Genomic DNA, 26,894 nt, shown 5'->3' on the forward strand with positions numbered 1-26,894 from the left:
CTAAATGCTAATAACAATTGTGTGGATCTTGTAGAGACTATGTTTATCGTTCACTAGGTCACTACAGAAGGTCCCAAAATTCTTTTGTCAAAAAATCCNATTGATCAAAAATTTCGTTCAGTCATATTTCAAAAAAAAATCATGAATTAATACATACCAAGAAATGATAAAAATCTTGAAATTCAATTTTGTAATCCCTAAATGCTAATAACAATTGTGTGGATCTTGTAGAGACTATGTTTATCGTTCACTAGGTCACTACAGAAGGTCCCAAAATTCTTTTGTCAAAAAATCCGACCTAGTGAAGTTTCATGAATTTTTTGAGAATATTTTACCAAAAATTTTAAAGGACCATTTGTAATGATCTAGTGAACGATGAATTAAAGGAACGAACTAAGAAGACCATCTTAAAGCTTCCGTCTAATGATAAGAGTGCGAATTAGATATGTTTTTGCGAGTTTAAAATTAATATTTAAGTGAAGAACGATCGAGAGACATTTGACCAAAGCTCTGATTCACACTATATAGACAGAAATATTAGGTAGAAGGGAACATGGAGTGGGTATAAATTGTAGTTTGTTTGATACAAAACAAAAGGATTTGTGAATACCAAGAGATTTGCACAAATAATTTGGACTGATTTCATCAAAGACTTGTAGTTTACAGGAACAAAGTAGAAACCACCATGCCCCTACTTCATCCCTCTGCTGACAATATATGTAACACGTTCATCTGAATCCAGTAAATAATTCACAAATAATTGATGTTATACTAAAATTTCAGAAGTATAATGGATTCAGCGGTTAAAATCAAAATTCTAAATCCGCCTCTATATATTGACTGTTGTTTCTGCTACTGCTACTATTCCACATCAGATTCCTCACATGACTTCAAACTGACAGAGTTCCACAACTGGCCCAACTCCCAGTCTCTATTGGCTTCCTATTAACACTACTTCAGCTTTTGCACTCCAAAAATAGTCTCTATAGGTTTTTTCTTACCAGACCAAAAGTAACTTTTCTTTCACTAGTCGGACTAATCTAGATTCGTACTGGGTAGGCTCACTAATGCTCCCAAGAGGTTTTCCATTCCAAGTGTCAGAACTCGAAATTTATGATTAAAGATATGGTTTTTACTTGAAGAACTACAGCTTTAGTTCATTAAATTTACTAAAAGGACAGTACATACAGAGAATCCATGTGTACACCTGAATTAAAGTCGAAACGTCATAAAAACAATGTATTTTATGTACAAAAGATTCATCTAATATCATGAAAAACTAAGTGTAAAGTGATTTAAGAGGGATATAGGCAGTTTTCGCGGTTTTTTGGCTGAAGAAGGTAGCTAGAGGGTACATATTGGAGCCTGTCTGTTGAGGTTGGGAAGTTCATTTAAAATGTAATCTTTCTTTATCAATCACACCAGTCGTTGATCTCCTCAGAAGGGTGTATTCTACTATCATTCTCGAGTTCCAGCTCGAGTTTCAGCCTAGACAATTCAGCAGCAGGATCCATGGACTTCCCTTTCCGATGTTTTGGCGACTTGAAACTGGACTCCAGTGTCCCTGTTGTTTGATTAATAGCTAATGAAAGACTTCTTCTGACATTTTCTCTCATCCATCGCCTTGGTGTTAGTACTACTGTTTCTGGATTGGATGTATGGTCAGGCCTTGGTGTCTGGATTCGTGGAAGAGCATCCACAAAGGATGCAGAGTCATCGTTTGTTGGCTGTGTAGGAGATGAAGAAGGGGAGCCTTCAAGTGTCTCTTTTGATTTTGCGTCAGTCTTCCCTAGGGTCTCTAGTTCCAGCGTTGGTCTATTAATGGATTCAAAATCGTCTTCTAGCTTTTGAAGAGTATCAAGTAACTCTTTCATTTTCTCATCACCTTTCCTGGTTAAGTCGTATTATTAATCTTGAGGTCATCATTACAGGATGCAACTAACTAGTAGTGCATACAAAACAAGTAAATAATTACACTTCATCACCTAGAGATCGTGCCGTCTTGCCCATAAAATTGTCTTTTTATGCCATCCACTACACTGAACACTGTAACTAACTGCAAATTAATTGTACGAAAAAAGATAGACAGAACATCCACCGATGAGAAATAGCGAGGACAGATATAATATAACAGAAAAAAACACATAAGTTAGAGATAAGTACTACATGTAGAAACAAACAAATGCAGACTGAACGAGAGTGTCAAGCGATATAAATACTCTTCCAGTGGAGAATGATCATGCACTTAAGACTAGTAACAGATCAGAGTACGTTAGAGAAATGAATTATAGATGTACCTTGGCCTCTGCATCCATGTATTCTTCTTCCAACCTTCTCTTCACTTCAACTGTTTCGATCTTCTCGTTGTTGATAATTTCTGGCCTGGCAATTCAAATTTAGAAACACGATTTCCCTCTAGAAGGATATTTTAGAAATGTGAATTATGATACCGTTTCAAGTTCTCTCCAAGTTGTCTAAGGTTTGCAATAGAAGGCCCCAGCTCATCCTGTCAAGTGCAAAGGAGAAGCCATTCTGTTCTCAGTTTGACTATCTGATTATGTGATCTGAAGCATTAATCTTAGACTACCCACATCGAATCAGTCATACCTTGTACATCGATAAGACGTGGATTGCCAAATTCACCAAATAATCTTCACATTTGTCCAATTCATCACTTGATATTTCAAAAACATATCATTAAGTAAGCATAATCCTATAAATTTAACAATTCAAGGATGTATTTCATGCATGTGAAATGTTGAAATAGCAGTATAACTACTTTAATTTCAATTGTACTGCTACTTATAAATTTACCGAGCCAGAAAACTCAAAACTAACACGGTAACACTTTTTTCAAGAAAAGAAAAACAGAAACAAAATGCAGATTGAGGAAAGATTCATACTTGACCTGCTTCTGCTTTTGTTTGATGTGAGAGGACTCAAAAGTCCAGGAGTCTTCTAAAAAACTAATAAATGCATCACAAACATCTGCTTCTGCCCTATATAAGATCATCGATTTAGACAGCTCATCTTCCTGAATTTAGAATTGAAGATATTAGATCTTATAATTAGATGGTCGGCACTCTGCAGACTACATAATTATGCATTGACTTCATCATAAGATAAATTCTATAACGGTACTACTTCATCGCCTTACCTTCACCTTGAAGTGTTGAAGAATTTGATTATTAGCTTCATCAAACTGATCTCTTTCTTCCCTAGCATTGTAAAGACGGGCATTTGCAGAAACCAATGAGACTTTGACCTACACGCATTAGACACAGCATGATCAGTGATAAGAATGATGATTAGAAATGCTAGCAGTATGGCAATGTGTAGATCATAAATAATCAGTCAACAAAAATCTTGTATTTTACTACAATTTCTCAATGACTGAGGTCAATGGGAGTAATTTCTGAAACATTCATGTTTGAATGTTGAATATAGGGGAATATCAAAGACTATTTTCTTCTAGCACCTCAATTCCGGTGACAAGTTTTTCAGGAATAATTTCCATAAAGCATTTGATGCTCAGGGAACTTGAACTTCATCGAAGCTGAGTCATTTTACTTGGACTTCATTGAAGCTAAGTGACTTCATTTCTTTTCCATTTTTTTAATTTTCAGATGTCCCTTCTCTTGAAGCAAACAAATACTTTTTGACAAAGGTAACTACTTGAACTGAACAGAATTGATTCTATTAACAAAAAAAATTTAGCATGTGTAACCCAAATATGGGATGTTCACTAGCCAAACCTAAAACTAAATAAGGATACACAGTTCTCATTGGTTTAGCTTACAAATTTGGGTGATTTCAAGTGTCCATTAAAAGAAGTTTCCCACTGGTACTTGTCTACCTTTAGCATGCAGTTTGCTTGGCCCTTTTCTCCATGCTAAAGAAGCGTATAATCGTGATGCCCATTCAGAATATTTTAACTAGGAAGGAACTTCATTTAAGAAAATTGAGCATCGGTGTTATGTGGAAGTACATAAAGGCGAATCCTGTGCACTAAGCTCCCGCTATGCGCAGGGGGGGTACAGGGAGAGGCCAGACCACAAGGATCTATGTACATAATTTTACATTTACTAAAGAATTAGTAGGCAAGAATCCTTCCATTAGGAAAGTCATTGCAGAGTCTGAGGGATTCAAGATGTGAAGGAGGCTCTGCTCCCCCTTTACGAGGGACTAGGTCCTTCAAAAGGGAACATCGGACCACCACACTACTTAAGAGATTACTAGTTTATGAAGTAATTGACAAGCTGCAATCAAATGATATCAAGATGCAGATGAAGTAGCTCTTCAATCCACGTAAAATAGAAGATTGATGGAACATCTTTTACTACCAACATACAAACACAAACTTTCAGTAAAGAAGACAAAGCATTTCCTACCTTTTGCAGAGCTGCTTCAAGTTCATCTCTCTGATTTTCAAGCACATTAATTTCATCCATAAGTTCCTAAAAAAGAAAAATCATACTTCAAAAGGCGAGTACAATCTCTGATCAAGAAACTTATAACTAAGTGAAATATGTTTTATCCCGTTCCCAAGAACTAGAGGTTACTGAGACATGAAACATGTAGGAAATAGTTAACATTGGCTGGCTCTTTGCAGTAATTGTAAATCTAACTCAAAATTAAACAAAAATGAATGAACGAAATCATCTGAGCATCCATTCCTTGGTTACATACAGATTAGGAAACAATAAGAAGTAAAGAAACAAACGTTTGTGTGCCAGGAGATCAAGATAAAGACAAAGACATATGTGATTTCATGGAGCTTATAAGCTCATATATACTCACACTCCCTTTGGATTTATTGGCAAATCCATGCATAAGATAACTTTGTCTCGCCTCATTTTAAAATGTAATAAGTTCTCTGCAGTCATAATTGTTATAACCTTACAATTATAGTTAATTGACTTAAAATATTTTAAGTCATTCTCTAAGAAACCTGCAAGTTGACCCAGTTGTAGAAAAGACCAACCTATGATGATAATAGAAAGAGATCGGGAGAGCACTTGTTGAAGCAGAGAATTTGAAGCACCTCAAAGGTGGACAATTACCAGCTTAGGAAAAGAGAACTTTGAACGAAAATGAATCTAACCATCCATCAAATTATTTCCCATACAAGTATATTCACTGACTATAAACAGTTGATAGAATGTTCATCAGGAACACATCGAGGAAATCTTACCTTCTCAAGCTGGGAGATCTCGCTAGTTTTTGTTACACGGAACTTAAGGGCTCCTTCCTTTTGTATTCTGCAGGAAAGAAAATGATGAAAACGGAGACCATCTTAAAATGAGAACCAGATATCTCCACTAAAAGGAAAAAAAAGAAGAGGAAATCCAAAATTTCCCATAATGAATAACTTTGCTTTAATAAAACAGTACGAGCATATTTCTATAAAATGCTATTAAGTTTATGGTGTTAAAGTATGAGATCCTAAAATGCTATTAAGTTTATGGTGTTGAAGTATAAGATCCTAAAATGCTAAGTTAATGGTGTTAAAATATGAGATCCATTACCGGAAAACTAAAATGTAAGATTACCCTTTGACTAGAAACTACAGAAACAATAACTTCTTTTTGAGAAACATAAGTATGTTCCATAAAAAATTTGCACTACTGTTTCCCATAGTGTTTGCAATCACTCTAACGTACTAGTTATAATTTGCACTACTGTTCCCCATGGTCTTTGCAATCACTCTCGCAAAAATTTTTCCGAAATAGAGTTCATAATCTGTCAGGTTCAGTATCACATTTAATACCAAAGGATTAGACATTCAGTGTTCCTTCCACTTTTTCTTTTCGTTATTCCTCCACCTAAGACGACGTAGTTACTAGTACTAGTTATATATCAGAATAGAAGTATTTACAATAGAAAAGCATNTCAGTATCACATTTAATACCAAAGGATTAGACATTCAGTGTTCCTTCCACTTTTTCTTTTCGTTTTTCCTCCACCTAAGACGACGTAGTTACTAGTACTAGTTATATATCAGAATAGAAGTATTTACAATAGAAAAGCACAGTAAATTGTTCTTTCTCATTGAGAAATAGAGAGGGAAGGAGGTTTGTAAGATTACAGCGATTGTAGTTATAAAGTAGATCTCATTTAGAAGTTCTTTTTACAAAGAGAGAGAATAGAAATGACAACAGAGAGAAGCTTGAACCTGTTCTCTGAAATGCGGGCTTCAGTTTTTGTAGTAGAGCTTGAAAGAGATTCTGATAAAACCTTCAGCTTAAAAACCTATTTATACAGCAAAGAGATAACACAGTTCATACATGCAAGAACAGATCAAAATATTAGAAGAGACCCCTCTATAGGGTTTTTTCACTATTCGAGCTTCTTAACTTTTTACTTTATTTCCTAATGATTAGGAAAGATCAGAACAATCATCATGCCCATTCTATTCCACCCCTTAGACCCCTCCCAAATTGACGCCTCTACTTTTTCCTACTCTTACAATTGCATAACCGGTTTGATGTTTAGCTGATGATTAGTTCTAACAGATCCTGTACTAATAAAGGAAATGTACTTCTTCAAGGACTCAATCTGTCTCATATCCATGGACACCTCCCGCTCAAAGTGGAGACAAATATTGTGTAGATATCAATCAGGTATCATGCCCCAGGTATTAGGGCTATGACCATCACCTCCACGGATATTAGTTTCATGGATATATAGCAATTCAGATTCAGGAAAATCCCATGTAATCATTTAGAAAGCATACCCTTTTGGTCTGACTTTCAGGACCGTCCCTACCGAGCAAAGCCTTTTTCTGTAATAGAAGTGCTTCCATCTTGGATAAGAATTGAAGCTGGGAGAGTGCTTCTTTCAATGCCTGCCATAGAAAAAGCATCAGTTCCAAGAAAATTGAATAATTGAATTATTATTTCACTAGAAAATTGTATTCAACTGCTAAGACAGGGAATTTTCATTATTTAATGATGTCCTTCCCATCAATACGGCGGTTGCACCATATAACTTAAAAGTGCCTAATAAGATTACTCATATGGGGTCACTGCAATACATTCACAAGACAATTTCAGCATATAATTGACCTCTTTTTTTCTCAACTCTGCAGTCTTTTACAACAACATATGGGTTTATCTTCAAATCCTGCATATATATGGAAAGGTATTATGTCGGCAAGTTTCAGATACCTGATCTTTTGTTTACTGCATCTAATGATACAGCTGTATGTTTCTTACATATTATTCAGCTTCAAATACTTTAGGTCCTTTTGTTTTCTTTCAAGTGCCCTTAAAATGGTCAGTTAAAAATAATCCAAGATAATTGTACTTCCTTTTTAACCTCTTTACACCCTTTTTTCCCCAACATTCCCGAATCCCGATTCATAAGTATAACTAAAAGTTTAAGGATGTGATAACCAACTCCAAAACATGACATTCCTTCATTTGATTTTTCACTTTTTTTCCCACTTAAACAGATGGTTTAACTGCCAATTTCCGAGTAATTTGAGAATTTTCACAACAACAGATCCTTTTACATTTAGTGTGAAGTCTTTCCAGGATTTTATTCATTAGTTGTTTCTATATAGTCATAAAATGAGATAATTTTCCTCTGTCAGAGTTGATTCAATATTGACTTTTTGTTTACAGAGCATTTAGTTATCAAGCAACCTCTTCCCATTTTAATGTTTTTTCTCTGACCATCTTATTTAACGGGTGCCACATCAATGGGAAGTTAAACAACATTTTCTTCATAATCGTCCTTTTGTCTTTGATAAGGAGTATTTTATTTTTCAAAACACTACTCTGTCATCCCTCTTTATATCACAAGTGTCCAAGGGAAGTTGAAAATCTTCTTCTGCCGACTGCCAAGACGTGTAAATAATTTCCTACTCTACTTTCTACAAAAACTTTAGAACCTTCAGATTTTACAATGAACCAAATCCAAATCAAACAAAGATATTAAGTTCAATATTTTGGGAGTATAATAATTAGAAAAAGCTATCCATATATTAGCCAAAAGGAACAAGTTTAAGTTCGTAAAGAACATGTGTATGTTATGGCTAATATATTGAGACTGTTACTCCCCCACCCCCAAGAAAATTTTCTGCTTTCTCAACTATTTCGTTTTATTTTGCAAATTCATTGTTAGATAGCATAATTTGGTAAAAAACAAAAAAGTGGAGATAAAATCCAACTTGCCTCTGATGTTGCAACACTAGACGGTTCCTTTTCATGTTTGCTTGAAGGCAGTTGTAATATCACCTTGTCTAGTTTTTGATGTATGTTTGAGACTTCAGAATCTATTCTGATGGCAGATCACAAAAGAGAAGAAATTATATTTTGCAGTTTATGCATAAAAATAAATGCATGATAATCTAAGGTTTATAGCAAACAACTAAAGAACAATATGCTACAGTACACCATAACTACTAAGTTGTGAGTCATTAGAGCAAAAATCAAATGCTACTATTGCTGAAATACTAAATATAATGGAAGCATGAGCTACTGCAGAAGGTCTCGGACTGTAACAAGCTTCTTCTCGCAACTTGGGCAATATATTCTCTCTCTGGATAGAGAAAATAGCTTATGTTTTAAAGATGATAAGTTTATTTTCTTCACCAATCTTTATGGAAAGCATGCACTTAATACAGTCAGCTACTCATGAGTAGAGAGTCTTTCGACCAGAATTTAGGTCTTCGGGTCTGATGTCACTTTTTGTTGAGTACAACATGCTATCTAGATCTGACCAACAAGAGAATTGGACTTCTTCTTTGGGATGCAGGGAGTAATATCTAAACATCCTGTCAGGTTCCTGAGCTCGCCTCATTTAATGTTTCAAGTCCCAAGTTCAGAAAAGGCTTTTCTCATCCGGCAACTCTCCTACACAATGACAGACAAGTTCTTCACTCGTAATAACGTGCACCCAGAAAAATTTTACATGAAACTTTAACTAGAAACATCTAAAGATAGTGAAAGGATGCCCATATTTGGAAGGAGTTAGAAAAGGAGAGGAAATTCTTGCCTCTAAAAGCTGGACAAAATAAAAGCTAGAAAGATTCCTCCGAGATATTAACTCAAATGTTCAAATAATTATCAATTTTAACAGAAATTCACAAATCAACAGCTCCTGGTATAGGTTAAGAGAAGTTAACCAAAGAGAATACGAGAATAGCAAAACTATGGCAACGATCGCAATAGCTTACAAGAATTAGTCTATGGTGACACTAAATTGAGGTGGAAGATACAGACTGACATAAATATACACCAGAAGAAATAGAGTATGAGCCTTTCTTGTCAATGAACTTGCATATAAACATTGAGAGAGTTCTATCATGATAAAAGGATAAAAGATCTTCATACCTCATTATATCTGCATTTATTTTCAATCCAGCAATTGCACCTTGTGCATGGAGAAGCAGTTCTTCCTTCTTTGCCTGGGATGAATTATGGAATATTGATGGACTAACAGTTTTGTTTAATAACATACTAACCATAACTCTTTAGATCTTAGAGCAACATCACTACCAGATATGCATAAGGAGTTTGTTCCCTTACCAGCACTTCTTCTTTATAGCTTGAGAAAACTTTTGCCAAAACTTTAATGCTGCTCATGGTTGCCTCACGAACTTCTTTCCCGCCCGTAAGAGATAGCCTAAAGAGTGAATAAATAGATCAGAAACCAAATAAACCTGGTATCAGTTCTGTTTAAAATTCCGTTGAGTTCAGCACACATTTCTGAAGTGACTCAACCATTCATATAACTGATTTATCCAAGTCCATCCAAGGTATAAGCTGAAATAAAAATTTAGGATCAGTATTGGAGAATCACCCAAATATCTCCATAAGTAAAGAGACCTCTTCTGTATCAGGTGCTTCAAGAATCTGTTTCAAACAAAAAAGTTAAGACCAGTTAATCCCAATCAACAGAATGAATATGTTACTGAAAGATGACGCAAAAGAGTTTCCAGATGATAAAGCAATCACTACAATTGACATCGTGTTTAATCCATGAAAGTTAAAATGCCATATGCACCCAAGTGAGGGCCACTTTTCCGATTTCTTCTTGATGAATATCATAGACAAATATTCTTGACTATTTCCGGTAGCTCTGAGGGGCTTTTTGGAAATAGTGATATGGCTTCAATAGAAGATGATGAATAACACAAATCTATAAACCCACATTTGGCAGTAGAAATAAGAGGGAAAGTTTTCTATAACCGCGCATTATCTATGGATATGCTTTAGAAACACAGCTCTTCTTCAGGAGCACAAAAGGTCGACTATTCTCTGTTCACTTTTATGTACAAAACGGACAAAAGGGTTACTCATGATGATGAATTCTTGTTCTCAGGTTTCACATGAAGAATGAGAGGTTCCAACACATAAGGCACAAAATCGGAGTTTGCAGCACCACTTACCAGAGGTATATCTTCAACCTTAAAAAAAAACACAGAAAACCAGTTGGGTGGAAGTAGCTAGGGTAAACTTGAGAGAAGCCCTGAATCGAAGGGTTCGTTTGGCAGTTCAAAAGGATAATAAGTAAAATTCCACATAAAAAATGGAATGTTTGTTTTGCAACGTAATAATAACATTGCTGAGGCAAGGCTTAAAAAATTGGGCTCCAGAATTCATCGATACCAGGATTTAGAATTAATGATTGAATTTGACTCCTTGTTGGTGGTTAACCGGACCGCTGCTAAATAAAATCCTCCATGGAACCTGACTGCTATTGTTGATGCTTTGAGAAACATGTTAAAGAGGTTTAATAAAGTGTCAATCCAACATTGATTTAGAGAAGCAACTGGTGTTGTGGATGCATTGGCCAATCACATCTCCCTAGAATGGCAAAGGCAAAGATGATGATAGACAGCAGAAAAATGCCTAATTTCAAAATCAGGCAAGTAAAATACTTTTGTACTTAGGTCATGACGTATAGATATTGTACAGTAAGAATCTTTAGGAGGCCTACATAGACTAACATTAGATCATGTAAAAAAGAGGTCTCTTTTAAGCATGGCAACTGTATGACAAACCACAATTATAAGCACCATTATTAGAAGTGGCTGACTTTCAAACTTTTTGTTTGGAGGTTCCGCCCCGAATCCCCCTCCCTTATATATTTACTTTTTGCTTGGTCATACACTGGTAATGGTCCAGACCTAGCACCCACATCAAAATGATGGATTCTGATGTATAAAAAAGTTAAGAAGCATTGGGGTTAAACTATACCATGTAGAGGAGTAATTGTCAAGTCATCAAACAGGTATGCAACACCAGCTAGCTGAGTTGTTTTTTTATCTTACCATTGAAAGTATCATGCCTTCAAGAGCTTGACTGCTAAGGAATACATCTCTAAAATTCATTGGTTCTCCACCAAGATCAGGATCATAATATAAAACCTGCCCGTTGTAAAGTAAGCAAATACATGAGCAAATTATCAAAGGTATGAATCAAAATACTCAAGGAAGTTGATCTATGAGAAAAATATAGTTTATGATTGGAGAATGGAAAAAATATATCTTGTCATTGAGGATACTCAACGGCCCAACTAGTACATGATGGAGAATATATCTCGTTGTTTAGATGATTGAGAGCTAAGTTTTGAGTTGTTGTATTCTGTTTCACATGAATCAACGTAGTTCTCGAAAAATTAGCCACTATGACAGATTACAGTATGAATTCCCAAAGCTAACACAAATAAGGCATCTAAACTAAAACTGAAATCATGTAAATATTGACCTCATAATGAAATATTACTAACATCCTTCATAAAGCTGGAAACTTCAGAAGATGGACAGTTCAATGACTTACTCACCAAAATTGGCTCACGAGGAGAATTCCTGTCATCATCAGTGGTATAAATAGAATCAATACTCTTTGGGGAAGATACATGTTCACTAACAGGTAGAGGCAGTGATAGTCTCTCAATCTCTTTCAAGGCAACTAACCATCTTCTTAGTAACTGAACTCTCTCTATACCTCTACATGAAACAGAAAGTTCTTCTAATGTTTTCACAGCTTGCTTAAAATTCTGAAAACTCCGAGATCCCTAAATCACCAGAAGAAAATCACACATTACTAATTTAATCAATCAACTACAATGAGAGACGGACAGAAGAGTTTATTCATACAGAGCGATCAAGGAATAACTTTGCACCGCCGGAAACGGCATTACTAGCTTGTTGAACGACGGAATCGGCGTAGTAACGGAGGTTACGAGAGATATTTCTGTTGCCGGCACCGCCAACTTCTACAGCTTTGCTCACCGCCGATCTGAGCCATGACATCGCCGATCAAGTAATTCAGTTTCCGGTCAGATTCTCCGGTGAATGTTCGTTGAAGAAGAAATGGAATGAGACATTTGGAACTGGAAATTCGTTGAAGAAAGGAAGAAGTTCGGTATTAGTTCGAGTCTCTTGCCTTTCTTTTCGCGCCTTCTCTATTTCTTTCTTTTTCCTTTTTTTTTTTTCATACTAAACAACTCCGAGCTCGATCGAAAAAACATGTAAGAAATATAATAGACAATTTAAACAAGTAATATCCGACAAGCTTGATTTAAAAAAGTTTGAATTTAGAGAGTATATATTGAGATATTAACCTATACTAATATATAACACAATATGAAAAAATAATAAGAAGCAGATTGAGTTAAATTTAAGCGGATTAGGAACAAAACATCTAACTAGTCAAAATACAAATAAAAATTTGCTAATTTTTAATTATTTTATTCATTTTTTTAAAAAAAACCTAATATAGAGATCTCTTTATTATGCCTGTATGAAAAATATCACATTTGAAAATTTGTTTGTATAATTCGAAACTTAAACAATATAATTTGTATAACTTTTGTATAATTCAGAATTTATATAATTATTTATATTTGCAATTGTATAAATTCGTAAATTCAAAAAGAAATACTGAATTATACAAATGTACACGCTAATACTGTAGTTGTAGCCTGCAAATATACAAACTATAGCTATAAAACACAATCAAGTTTATTATAGTGGCTATTTGCAAAAAACCCTCTAAAATTGCATGAGAAATCGAGGTAATATGAACCGAGCTGAACTGAAATAGATTGAGATAATAAATGAACGCATCAATATTGATCTTTTCGCGTGTATGACACAACTGCCCCCTACATGCATTTAAGCTACTAAAACTCTGCGATAATGACTATTTTTCAATTACAACGAACTAGAGGAGCATGAACTATGAGTAATTAGAAAAGAATACACTTTAGAACTTTTGAGAAGACCAGCAAATGGACTTTTAAGAGAAATAGAAAGTAAAATTTTATTCATGAGCAAGAACTTTATGCCTTTTTGAGTACAATGTAATGGNGAGCATGAACTATGAGTAATTAGAAAAGAATACACTTTAGAACTTTTGAGAAGACCAGCAAATGGACTTTTAAGAGAAATAGAAAGTAAAATTTTATTCATGAGCAAGAACTTTATGCCTTTTTGAGTACAATGTAATGAACCTACATAGCTGAATTTTATACACCTTAATAATAGAAACAAAGAAGAATGGCAGCTCTCCTACAAAAGAAACTGCAGGTAGTTGGTTATACATATACCGGCTAAGCTTTTCGACTTCTCAGATCAACAAAAAAGGTGGATCCATCGGTATGAGGGGAAGAAATCTCTACAAGTTATCGACGTCTGCCAAGGGCATTTTCCAGTAGTTCCATAAGTTATAATCTTCCTGCATTTACAATGAAAATCCAGAACAATGTCATGGAGATGGCCCTGTTGAAAGACTGTATAGAAGAGTCGAAGCTCAAAGATAACCAGTAAATGAAAAGTTGGTTCTTTGCATAACGCGTGCTAACAGAAAAGAATGACTATACATGTCTAACCAGATGCTTTCGAGTCTCTAAATGAGATTGTCTATGCTAATAATTACTTTAGAACAAACAAAGATGAGATATTGAAAACGAGAGTCATCGAGCACTAACCTGCTCAACCATGGATGTAGGAGGGAACATGTCATTAACTAGAGTGTGTAATGAAGTATAGGATTTCACGTCGATTTGGTGGTTAATAGCTACCTCCCCCTGTAAGTCCAATTTCAACATGTTAGACAAGAGTGTAAAACTTGACAAACTGTACATACAGTTTTTCAACAATAAAGCAAAGGAAAGAGTTCAAACCTTTGGGTTTATTATAAAAATTTTGCCTTTTGGAATTCCAATTTTCCTGTAACTGAGCTCATCGGTGTCCCTATTCCCGAATCCCGCATAAAAAGGGTTATAGTCTGGTGGAAAAAGTGCTTTAATGTCCTGAAATGTAGAAGAATACATTAGAAGGTGGCAAACCATTGGAGAGATTCAAAAGGATCGAATCCAAGAGGGGGTCATTTGGTATGCATCATTAGCATCTGGATTAGGTAAATATATATATTATTTTTTTTAGAACTATCAGGATTAGGCAGATAAGATGTACAATCTCTACTTGGTAATATCCGCTTCATACATTCATGCATACTAAAAGACACCTGAAAGAACCATCACTATTTTGAGTACGAACCTCTAAGCATGCAATCTTGAATTCATGAGGAGCTCTTCTTATAACTGCCATGACATAGAAGAGAAAAGGTAAATCTTGTTAGAGATCAAATATAGGCAATTCCTTCTTTATCATATCAGCAAAAGAGCTGAAGATTTCGGGTAACTCTCGTTGAAACCAAACACCAAGAAACATGTGAAATTGGCGTATGCGTACATAATGCACTTTGACAAAGACTAAAGCCAAAAAAGGACTTTTAGCAAATTTGTACTAACCTTCTCTGTACAATGAGGGAAATAAACCATCAGGTGAAATAACAACAGGTCCAGGTGGTAATGATTTCCCATCCTACAGATCGTTTACACATTTCAGGTTAGTGAAATTTGTTGCACAATCAGAAATCTACAAGATAGGACAAGCAAACAGAGGCCAGATCCAAGATTTCCTAAGATGGTCTATACAGTTGAGCCACAGTAGTGTTAGATAAAATGCATCCTCAGAAACTCCTTTCCCCACAAAAGAAAGAGAAAACAATTGTAAGGTCTGAGAACAGGAAAACATGGAGAATAAAAATGAAAAGAAAGGCTTGTAAAGGCTAAATCTAAGTTCCACCACCACAAGTACTCAAAACATGTAAATATGGCAGTAGTCAATCAGTTGGTGAGTTTTGAGCGAATTCTGTTCATATTATTTGATTTTCTGTTAGTAGATTGACAAACCAATCAACAGTTCTATTAGAGCCTCTCTTTCTTTGCTAATTTACTTGCAGCAGTATGTTACACCCACGCAGGAAATAAAGCCAGAACTTCAAATCTGGGAACTTCTTAAATAAGAATAAAAACTAGATTATAATAGTGAGGAAGGCAAGTTGATAACAAGGCTGTTATTTTTGATAGTTGTCTAGATTTTTGGTTGCACCTTCAAGTTGCTCAATTTCTCAAGACTAAAGAAATACACAGAAATGAGTGTTGTGATTCACAAAAACAGCCAAGGGAGATGTGCTGATGTTGTCTCTTTTATATTTCTTTTTAATAGACATAGCAACCTTAAAACTCAAGCTACACATAGTAGGTCCCAAGCCTGCCTGATAAGGAGGAAGTTTGGAGTAGTTAACGGTCAACATATAATTTGAGATAGATGGGTAGTTGATAGATGCGGACTGATATTGCAACTATCAATTCAATGAAGAAAATCAGTGTTACGAAGTTTCATGCATAGCCAGGGATAAACAGCCTATGGCGTGTACCACCTCACCAAATTTGGAAAAAGCTTCTTGAAGCCCTTCTGAGGTAGTATGTTTGCTAAGACTGGAAAAAGAAAAGATTTTGTATATGATTCGCAATAACATTGGTGTTTAGATCTTAGATTATCAACGTTTTACCGACATTTCTAGGGTGTTCATTTGATCATGTTCTAGTCTCGCCTTGAAGTGTGGAGAAGAAGTGAGAGACGGAGATGGAGTGAGGGGGGAAGTGAAGGAAACCGATACCTGGATAAACTATGCATACCCCTAATTTCAGTTTTCTCTTTTTCTAAATTAAAAAGGAAAGAAAAAGGAAACCGCGTTGGAAAACAGAAACCCCTGCACAGAGAATCAAAACAAACAGAAACCAAACATAATTTTTATTTAAAAAAACACAAGAAAGCAGTACCAAACAGACCAAGATTTTTGGCTTGGTCAATTCTCTTGGTTTAAACCAAACAATTTACAGCCGTACATATGACAGTCCCTTCAGAAACATATGAATCGAGAAATGGTCCTACATGTAACAGAAAATCCAACTAACATGCTCCCTTGAGATTCAAATAAATATTCTGCATCTTTTAGGAAACTAAAAACTAGTGTCATCGGTATTTCATATAAACTGAATTATGATTACCTGTTTGAGATTGAACAGAAAACTTTTGGTCAGATAAGCTTGAACAATTGCTCGTGCACTGAGAAAGAGTAGCTGATATCCGTTTTCCTGCAATCAATAGAAAGCCCATCCATCAATAAAATAATGGAGAAAAATAGTTCAACATCAATGAATATGGAAGTGAGAGATCATAAACATTAAACCAGCTTGATGTCAGTCGATCATACTACTTCATATCTACAAAAAATTAACAAACGAAGAATTTTTTTTTTTTTTTGATAAAGTAAAGTTATATTCCTCAGCAATGAGGATATGCTGGCAACCATCAAAAAGATTTACATCAGTGACCCAAAAAAGAAACCAACTCAAGAAATTGCTACTAAACTTATAAAGAAGAGAAAAAGTTTAAAATCTGTCCAGCATCCTCTATACCCTCCTCATTACACCAAAAACAGAAGGTCTTCATACAACGCCATTTGATCTTTTGTACTGATTCTGCAGTATTTTCCATACACCTCTTGTTTCTTTCTCTCCAAATAGTCCACCATATACAAGAGGGTATCATGTTCCACCATTTCTTCTGGCTCTTACTCCCCCCTCTTCTCACCCAGCAACAAACGAAGAATAAAGAGGGAAAGGAGACATAAGAGTTCATACTATATATATATTACTCTTTGACCCAACTTCTGCACACTGTACAGTGTCCAATATGTTGAATCAAATACTCTGCCGTGAGGTATGTAACATTGCAGATCTCACCTAAGCAAATATCTTATAAGGGTCTTGTCATCCTGTACGAGTGAGTCTGTGGATTAGCATGCCACACTTCATCTAAAGTTGTGGTAACTTGAACACAGGACCTTCTATCTAATTATCTTATAATTCTTCCATGCTTGCTTACTAAAACCTTAATTCTTTCCCATTTTTTTATATGGATAAACTCTATATGATACCATCAATGTTTTACCTTCCTCTCTACATACGTTAAATAGGTTTCCTGCTCATCTCTGGCTGACGTGTTTATCAATCCCATTAAGTGTCATGGGCATAGCCACCCTGCAACATTTTTCTCGTGCTGAAGCATACACCAGCATACCCAGTGTAATCCCACAAGTAGGGTCTGGGAGGGTAGAATGTACACACACCTTACCCCTACCTCATGCTGACGCATCAAATCCTGAATTGCCACATTCCCACTCCAAACCCTTTCCACATAACAAAGAAGAATGACAATCTTTCCATAGGTAACCCTAACTAAACTAACAATTCAGGATAAATTTACTTTCCGAATACTAGCTTAGATGATCAACAAATCCAATTCATGAAATATTTTGATCACTAAGCATAGGTATGGTAAAGATCAAATGCTAGGGTAATCACTTTTCCACAAGTTATCTGAAAAACAGCATAAAATAATCTATAGCCACAATAAGTCAGCAAACATGTTCAAGGACATGAATTCCCAAAATATGTTGATATCTACATTCATGCAGAATCATATATCACAAAGGCAATACAACAGTTGACTTGCCACATGAATAATAGAAATGTATTAATAGAAAAAGATGCAGGAATTACTATGATATGACAATAATGAATACACTTGGTGGTACTTGATGCTACTTGTTGCCACACTACTTGTCTAGGAAAGTGTTTTCCATGGTTAAGGTATTAGTTGTCAAATATAAGAATGGTTCGAAGCTTAGTTGATATGATGACTTAAAGACGAAGAGAAGTCCAAATATAGGACAGAGAAAGGAATACCTTGATTGCACAGAAAAGTCTAGCGATTCCGGAGTGGGTCCAGTCCTTTCCAACCAACGGCATGAACTGACCAAGAACATCAGACCTAGACATAAAATATGCACTTGTTAAGTTACGTTAGAGAGCATGTCCTCATTCAGGTCTACTAGGTACATAGTAGTGTAAGACTATACCAGAATGAGAAAATGTTCCAACAGACAGTTCTATTTAATATTCTTTTATGCTCTCAAATCAGTTTTTTTCATTATGTATATTAAAATTTATTAAATGAAAGGAGAAACACGCAGGTATACAAGAAGTATACCAAAAAGTAGAAAACTTCACAAAAAGATATTGGTTTCTCACATCAGCTTAAAGGTGAGAACTTTGGACATGTGAAACTAGTTATCCTATAAAATCTGAAGAGTGGACTGGCTTTAATTTATTAAGTTTCTAGCATGATAGAGGTTCTTGCACAGGGGCGGAAGCAGTTAGTTCACGTTCGGCGGAAAAATACAGTGTTTATACATTCTTAAAATTATAAAAACGAAATTTATGAATATATAATAGATCTTGAACCCCCCTTTGATTCTTCATGTGTTTACTTGTCATATTTTTGAACCCCTCAATGAAATCTTGGCTTCACCACTCATCTTGCAAGCGACTCATCAGGTAAGAGACAACCTCTTAGATAGTATGTAAAGGCTAACAATTTTTTGCAGCTTGAGGTATAATGATCAAAAAGTCTTACTTGGTAATAGTCCCATCAACATCAGAAATTACAATCCGAGTATTCCACTTCCACAAATATATATGGGCTTCAACCTGTTTTAAGACCAAAACAATAAAAAGACTACATTTTTCTGAAGTTAATGAATTTGCCACAAGTAACACAACAAACCTTTTGGTCTCCCAGGACTCGAGTGGAAAAAATGAAAGTCACCAAATTCTGACCCTCTTTCAGTTTTAAAGATTCAATTTGACCAGTAGAAGGGACATTTGTTCTCACAAGTTGCTTGCGAGGAGATTCCTTTCCTCCTTGTGGTGATGCTGTTTGTTCTATAGGCTGGTTCGGTGAGATTGATTCAGAATCAACAAACACCTCTTCATTTGATAGATTACTGCTAGTATGTTCGATTGTCTTAACTCTTCTAAATGGCATTGGCCAAAGCCTCCATCGTCGACCAGGAGTTGAAGGCAACCCACTATCATCCTCTCCTGTTTTTAGGTTCTTGTCCTGCTCCACGGGTATGACGTCAGTGGAGTCAACAGGTAATTCCATATTGTATGCAGCCATCCCGAGAACGATAGGTGCAGCTTTGTCCCATTGTAAATAATTTCCTTGAATTCGGACAGCTAAATTTGGATTGTTTATCATGGATTTTGCGGAGTTTCTGAATACCTCCTCAGAAACGCGATTTGCCTCAAAGGCTTCTCTAGCAGCAGCGGAACCCATTCCAGCATGAAGCAAGTGCCTACAAAGAGATATCTCTACTCCTGCAGATATCACTAACAAAATGTGTGAACATAGTGAGAAGAAGAATTAATTAAATTGAACAGCTAGATGAGACACTATAATTTTTTTAATTAAAAAAAAAACAAGAGGCACGCTTCCTTGTGCTTGAATCAGTTTATGTACCTTTAAGCAAAGCTGCAGTCTGCTGCTCCACATTATCACATTCGGTGCTTTCATCGAATCCTTGCAGTTCACTTTGTGCCTGCTCTGCTGCTACTGTTAAATCACCATGTTGCTTTGACTGTTCATCATTCATAAAAGGATGGTCTCTTGCACTATCTGAAGCATTATGCTCTACGTCCAAGTCACTTTTCTGAAGGGTTACACTGTCAGAATCATGAGTGCCATTTTCATTTCCCAATTTCTCAGGATGTATATCTTCGGCACTGATTGCAGAAGGACTCCTATGAGACGTCTCCTTTACATCTTCAACAACTCCCTGAATATCCGACTGAGAAACCGTATCTGACTGATTAACCTCATCTTCAGCCTGCATGGCTAATGCAGATAGCTCTAGACAGCTCTTGAAAACATCATCCCTCTTAATGCTGCATGATGTGCTCTCCACAGTACTCTTCATGGAAAGATCTTCTTCCCGGTTCTTCAGGTCATCTTCCGGAGTTCGATCAAGACGTTTCCCATCTACTTCAGAAACTTCTAACTGGTGCTCAACTGTAGTGCTCTCATTTTTCACGTCGCAAGTGTCCCCTGATGCAACTTTGGATGAGTTCAGATTGCTGAAATAATCGTCAGCCCATGTACTATCACCCGAATTAAATTCTGAGCTATCATCACAAAAATCAGTCCCCTGACCAGGGCCCAGATGAAACTGAGGTGTGTCTAACTCGACATCTTCTGAGTTCCTTTCAGATGATGAGATAGGCGCTGTCAAAATATGGCCATCAACGCTCACTAGAACAACTTCTGAACTGGAGTCCTGTGATTCTAAAACATGCTCCATATCCAAATTATCATACCTACTGGAACCATATTCTGATAAATCAACCGAATCATCCAAAGAAGATTGGTCATCCTGAAACTCATAGAACCTTCGGTCAGCATCAGAATCTACTCTATTCAATCGATCCATACCTAAAGTAACACGTTCATCTCGTAATGGTAAATCAGCAGCATTATACTCATCCTCCTCACTTTTAGACAGCACATCATCTTTTCTACTTTCGTTATGGTTACCATTACCAAGATTACTAGAATCCCCTTCACTTTTCAAATTATCGGGCTTCTTCAAGCAACCATTTTCTTCATTCTCATTTTCACTAGTAGCCTCTTTGATAAAATAAGCTTCACCAGAATTATCAAGATACATGTGAAAATCAGCTTCTTTGCCATTAACTTCTATTCTAACTACCTTTTCTGCCCCCTTAAGAACACCTTGAAACTTACCGAATCGAACATACCAAGGGGTACTCCTAAAAGTCCCATCATGTTGCTTCACAACAATTATGTCAACTGCTCCACCAAAAGGGTGAAATGGGGTAGCAACTGAATATACACCTTGTGTTATAAAGCTACTAACTTTACCTACAACATTCATCTGTTCAACTACCAAGAAACTTAATATCCCCAAAATTACACAATAATCAACACCTTACAATCAATCAGCTTCAGAAAGATCTTAATTGAGCAGTGGAAAACAGAATACAACAAAACCTGCATGCAACAGATTAAAATAAAAAAACAAATTTAACACCATGCATAGTATCAAAAATGACAAATTCCAATACAATACAAGAAAAATCCAAAACCCCTAAAGAACAAAACTTTACATCAAGATTCTTGAAATTACAAAACCCCAAATGAGAATTGAATCTATAAAATGCATAAAAACCAAAATAAATCTTGAAAACACAACCCCAATTAGCAAAATAAGATCACATACTTACAGATTGAAGAGAAAAATAAAATCTTGAAGCTCCAAGAATGGATGGATCAAAATGAAATTAATCTCACAGCTGAAAAGGGTTGACGAATAGAAGAAAATTAGAAAATAATATCAAAAATTTACTCCATTTTATATATGCAAAAACAAGAAGACTATACCAGGAATATTATGAGGGTATCTTTCTTTTTTCTCTCTCTGGGAAGTAGGTGATTTCTGTTGATTTTTCTAATATTTTGTATAACAACAAAATTGTCAAAATCACTCAAAATATAGCAAAAAAAATTCTAGAAGAACAAAGAGGATAGCTTTGAAATTTGAACTGATAACAATATGAAGAATTGAATGATTTTTAGGATAACAAACACAACCAGAGTCAATAAATTCCTTCCAACTTGCCCCAAAAAAAATTAAAACATTCCTTAAATATGCAAATGGAAAATAAATAAGTTATGGCCTTTTCAATGGAGGTTTTTTTTAATTCCATTTATACCCTTACTCTTTTCTTAAAATTACATAATTACCTTCATTATTGTTGTAAATTTGGGTTGTTGAAAATGGTAATCTTGGAAATTTAATTTTGATAAAGCTTTTTCCAATAATAAAAAAAAATCTCAAGAAACTTGCTCCCATACACTCTTTGGATGCGTACTCGTAAAATCTCGTAGTGTACAATATTCATAAATCACATAAGAGATATAAACTACATGAGGTAAATACGATATCATAAGCTCACCTAAAAAAACGTTAACAGAGAAAAATAATTCATAATTTTCTTTAGAAAAAATATCACTAATTACACCAATTCGAAATTTTTCGAAAAAAAAAATTATGTTATCTAGTTTCTAAAGAAAAAGGGGTTCTAGAATTAGATCCTAACTTCCTAAGAAGTATCGCCTTCTTATTTTTTTAATATTTTTCATAAGAAGTCATCATTTGGCCAATGAAAAATTGTTTTAGTATATTATAATCAATTAATATTTTAGGGATAATAACACATACATCCCTAAGTTATTGACAAATTCTATATTTGATCATATATAATTTAATTATTTATAATTTTTAATTAATTCACATAGAAAATATTCTATTAGATCTTAGAAACAATAGAATGCTATGAAATTTTCAAGAATCTGCATTGGAAAAAATATTTATGAGGTGATGTGCGTAAATCAAAAGAAAATAAACCTTTTGTTTTTATTTGCTTGTTAATTTTTAATTCGACATATCTATAAAAAAAATGATTTATTGTAAATTTATTTTGTATTTCTAATATAATTAATAGGACCAATCCATATTAATTTGTTGTATTTTTTTAAATACATTACTTAATGTAATAAATTAAGAATATAATAAAAAATATTATCCTTACCGTCAATCATCCATGTCATTACAATCACTACTATTGGTAACTATTATTATCAAATGTTATCACATTTAGTTCCTTTATCATTATGATTATATTCATTATTCGTCATCCCTCCCCCCCTCTTTGTCGCCATCGTGATCACCACCNAATATTATCCTTACCGTCAATCATCCATGTCATTACAATCACTACTATTGGTAACTATTATTATTAAATGTTATCACATTTAGTTCCTTTATCATTATGATTATATTCATTATTCGTCATCCCTCCCCCCCTCTTTGTCGCCATCGTGATCACCACCGTTTATGTAGCCTCTAACATCTCCATCACCACCGTCTCGGTAGGGGTGGGGGCATATCAAGCACCATATCATTACTATAGTCATTTTCTATTACTACTAACAAGTAACAGCGATTCATTTTTTTAATCAAGCAATGATTTTATTGATTCTTAAATATTTAATTAATTTTTATTTGAGTTGTATATTTTTTATGTACATGTAAATAGATTATGTATATTCAAATATTGAAAATCAAATAGTCTTAATTATTATGTATCCAAATCTAGAATCAGTATCTTGACTATTGAGATGTCAATTCAGATTGAGACCTTTAACAAAAACAAATGAGATATGTCATGTACATTTCCTATTGTTTTAGTTATGTAAATAAAGATTACCTTTGATTATATCGACAAATTAATAACTGGCTTATTTTGAATGTCGAGAATATTAATAGATTATTTTGTTTAAACATCATCAAATATAAGTTATATTAAAGACTAATTGACGATTTTCTAATCTCTCTTTTTCAACTTTGTTTTTATAAGTCATTCTCTTAAAAAGCATTCAAAAGTCAAGTCAACGTTAATTAGTTTAGAAGATCGCAATTTCAGAAAATTAAATTCAAATTGCTATTAAATCGTTCTTTTCTTCATTAAAAAGGACCAACACAAATTGTCTCATTGAAAACTGCCCCATCTTCACAAATAGGAAGAAATTTTGCGTATACACTACACCTTACTTGTGGAATTACACTGAATGAATAGTTATTTACATCGTCTTTTATTTATTCATATTATTATTTTTTTCATCTATTTATTTTTATTGTTTTATATATAAATAAAAAAAACAAAGACCTCTCTTGGTTTTAGATCCCAAATTTTCCCACCTAATACATTAGATCTAACGCACATAAGGGTCAATATCGTCATTTCACAGCTATTTCCTGTAAATCTTATTCCACATTCCATTTTCTCTCACTTTCTCTTTACCAAATTCTCCTCCGCCGTGCTCCGCCGCCAGATTCCACCATCGCCGCCGTATCCACCGCCGGACCAAAAAAATGTCGAAACTACCCACCCTCCTCCTCCTTCTACTCTGCCTTGCCTCATGCACCTCCGGCGAGATTAAAAAACTGAAGATCCGATCCGATAACCGACCCATGATCCTCTTCGAACGATTCGGGTTCACACATACGGGTCAAGCTTCCATTAGCGTCTCCTCTGTCTCCGTCATCTCCAGTCTAGCTACCCCTGATCCTTCTGGACTCGGATTCTTTCTCTTATCTGAAGAATCCCTAATTCAAGTCCTTATTGAGCTTCAACAAAACCCTAATTTCTGTGTCCTTGAATCCAATTTCATTCAACATTTATTCACTTTTCGTGATCTTTCTCCTCCACCTAATTCATCATTCGATCGAGCTTACCCTGTAACTTCCCCTAATGAATACTCTCTCTTCTTCGCCAATTGTGCTCCTGAATCAAAAGTTTCAATGGATGTACGCACTGAGCTTTACAATCTCGATGGCCGCGTTAAAGATTATCTATCTTCAGGTTTTATTCGATTACCCACTTTGTATTTTTTTTTTCCTGATAAATTGCTCATTTTGTTTGTTCCTTTTGTTAGTTATTTTGGGAAATCTGTGCATTTGATCAAATTGAGCTTCCATTGTAAGGCTGCAAAATATGAAAATATGATAGTGAAAGGGACCTTTTGGTTTAGTATGGTGGAAATGTTTTCCTTGATGTAACCATTTTCCGCGGAATCCTACTAGTTTCGTTGATGAAATCAGATTTTTATGGTGTCTTATGAATTGTGAAAACTAAATATATTCTTTGATGAAATTTTCTTGGTTACTTGAATTGTGAAAAGCTTAATATAACTTCATGAACTCGTTTCATATGCTTGAATTCTTAAAATGTTTTTCATCAAAATGGGGAGTATAACTTGGTGGGAGTCATTTCTTTTGCAAATGTCCAGCTCTTACCCCCTCATTCTAAAAAAAAGAAAGAAGCTTTCCTTACGGCGTATTAACCAAACACAAGCAAATGATCAGAATGATGATTTCCCAAATAAACATTTTTGATGGAAATGTTTCTTTCGAACAAATGATAATATTCTAATACTTCTACTAGCTTGTCATATTCAAATATTATGCAAAAAATGGGTGTTTGAGGGCTGGTGTTTAAATCTCCTGTTTTAAAAGTTCTGCATTTTAAGACCAAGTGGAAGTTACGTTGGGGCGGGATATAACTTGTTCAAAGTTATGCCGGGTCAGGCATTTAACAAGTTGTGCTCCGGCCTGGCATAACTCCAAACAAGTAATGCCCCGGCTAGGGACACTTTGAGTAAGCTAGGCCTTGCCAACCTACTCTTGCAAAACTTCCTTACATTGGGACAAACTTTAAATAGAGAAACCTGAAAGTGATCCTATTTGTGCAAATCTCTTACGATAACTTGACAAGCCATTTTGGTTGAAATAACCATAATGCAGTTACTCACTATGTATTTCTAATCTCTCTGCACATTCAACTTCTCATAATCTTCCCCTCTTTCTACAGGTCTTACGCAGTTGCCAACGTTGTACTTTTTGTTTTCCTTGGTTTATTTTGGCTTCTTGGCCGTCTGGGTGTTGGTGTGTTTGAAGAATAGGATATCAGTGCATAGGATTCATGGACTTATGGCACTTTTGGTTGTAATGAAGGCGTTGAATTTGCTTTTTGCTGCTGAGGATAAGCATTATGTTAAGGTTACTGGGACTGCACATGGATGGGATGTGTTGTTCTACATTTTCCAGTCCATGCGTGTGGTTTTGCTTTTCACTGTTATCGTTTTGATTGGTACTGGGTGGTCGTTCTTGAAGCCATTTTTGCAAGATAGGGAAAAGAAGGTGTTGATGATTGTGATTCCACTTCAGGTTTTGGCTAATGTGGCTTCGGTTGTTATTGGCGAAACAGGTCCTTTTATTAAGGATTGGGTGACATGGAATCAGGTCTTTTTGATTGTTGATATTGTGTGCTGCTGTGCTATTATTTTCCCCATTGTGTGGTCGATTAGGTCATTGAGGGAGACTTCCAAGACCGATGGGAAGGCGGCAAGGAATTTGGCAAAGTTGACTCTTTTCAGGCAGTTTTATATTGTGGTGATTGGATACTTGTACTTCACAAGGATTGTGGTTTTTGCATTGAGGACAATTTCCGCGTACAAGTATCAATGGGTGGCATACTCTGCGGAGGAAATAGTGAGCTTAGCTTTTTACATCGTCATGTTTTACATGTTTAGGCCTGTGGAAAGGAATGAGTACTTCGTTCTTGATGATGAGGAAGAAGAGGCTGCAGCGTTGGCTCTTCAAGACGAGGAGTTTGAGCTGTGATTATGAAGTCTTATGCAGGAGGGGTCTCTTCCCTACATTTTATACAGTTCTCAGCCTAACACTGTGAGTTTTACTTGGAAGAATGGCAGTAGGTTTACCAGAATGAATTACAATTCACTGTTGTTTAGTAGCTTTGAAATCACAATACAGACCTTTTATTTTTGTATAATGGAATTGTTATATAAACCTCATTCATCATGATTTTGTTTGATCTGTCCCTTTTATTGTATTTCCTAGGCTTCTTCATCCTACTAAACTGGTTCCACCTAAGTTTTGCCCACTTATATATAGCGATATAGTGGTAGCAAATGGATGGGTTGGACTGAATTTAGAAGTCTGCAAGTGCTTAATTGA

At 35.2% G+C, this 26,894-nt stretch overlaps 3 protein-coding genes across 6 annotated transcripts; 1 reads left to right on the top strand and 2 right to left on the bottom strand.

Moving 5' to 3' along the window:
* Window positions 1–1,185: 1,185 nt before the first annotated feature.
* LOC107030678 (myosin-9-like) lies at window positions 1,186–12,415 on the bottom strand. 2 transcript variants are annotated; one of them, XM_015231948.2, is made up of 18 exons: window positions 12,113–12,413; window positions 11,797–12,030; window positions 11,285–11,380; window positions 9,811–9,863; window positions 9,537–9,633; window positions 9,342–9,415; window positions 8,181–8,286; window positions 6,737–6,847; window positions 6,176–6,252; window positions 5,195–5,261; window positions 4,392–4,457; window positions 3,158–3,265; window positions 2,904–3,034; window positions 2,608–2,674; window positions 2,451–2,506; window positions 2,298–2,382; window positions 1,986–2,056; window positions 1,186–1,890 (listed from the first exon to the last, which is right to left on the bottom strand). In XM_015231948.2, the coding sequence occupies exons 1-18, from the start codon at window positions 12,266–12,268 to the stop codon at window positions 1,413–1,415; spliced, it is 2,133 nt and encodes a 710-aa protein (XP_015087434.1). In that variant the 5' UTR covers window positions 12,269–12,413; the 3' UTR covers window positions 1,186–1,412. The 2 variants fall into 2 exon arrangements, with proteins under 2 accessions (XP_015087434.1, XP_027775351.1); XM_027919550.1 differs by having other exon boundaries at window positions 1,754–2,046; window positions 12,113–12,415.
* Window positions 12,416–13,395: 980 nt separating this feature from the next.
* LOC107031404 (phosphatidate phosphatase PAH1-like) lies at window positions 13,396–21,927 on the bottom strand. Of its 3 annotated transcripts, none has more exons than XM_015232756.2 (12): window positions 21,677–21,927; window positions 21,520–21,588; window positions 19,739–21,286; window positions 19,001–19,596; window positions 18,851–18,924; window positions 18,121–18,205; window positions 16,378–16,464; window positions 14,773–14,845; window positions 14,519–14,562; window positions 14,143–14,271; window positions 13,948–14,046; window positions 13,396–13,694 (listed from the first exon to the last, which is right to left on the bottom strand). In XM_015232756.2, the coding sequence occupies exons 3-12, from the start codon at window positions 21,168–21,170 to the stop codon at window positions 13,635–13,637; spliced, it is 2,679 nt and encodes an 892-aa protein (XP_015088242.1). In that variant the 5' UTR covers window positions 21,171–21,286; window positions 21,520–21,588; window positions 21,677–21,927; the 3' UTR covers window positions 13,396–13,634. The 3 variants fall into 3 exon arrangements, with proteins under 3 accessions (XP_015088242.1, XP_015088240.1, XP_015088241.1); XM_015232754.2 differs by having other exon boundaries at window positions 19,001–19,608; XM_015232755.2 differs by having other exon boundaries at window positions 19,001–19,608; window positions 21,516–21,588.
* Window positions 21,928–24,051: 2,124 nt separating this feature from the next.
* Window positions 24,052–26,751, top strand: LOC107031777 (protein GPR107). The gene is made up of 2 exons (XM_015233250.2): window positions 24,052–24,720; window positions 25,729–26,751. The coding sequence occupies exons 1-2, from the start codon at window positions 24,231–24,233 to the stop codon at window positions 26,538–26,540; spliced, it is 1,302 nt and encodes a 433-aa protein (XP_015088736.1). The 5' UTR covers window positions 24,052–24,230; the 3' UTR covers window positions 26,541–26,751.
* The last annotated feature ends 143 nt before the right edge of the window (window positions 26,752–26,894 follow it).

The sequence above is a fragment of the Solanum pennellii genome, chromosome 9, assembly GCF_001406875.1.
Source record: "Solanum pennellii chromosome 9, SPENNV200".
Taxonomy (NCBI): Eukaryota; Viridiplantae; Streptophyta; class Magnoliopsida; order Solanales; family Solanaceae; genus Solanum; species Solanum pennellii.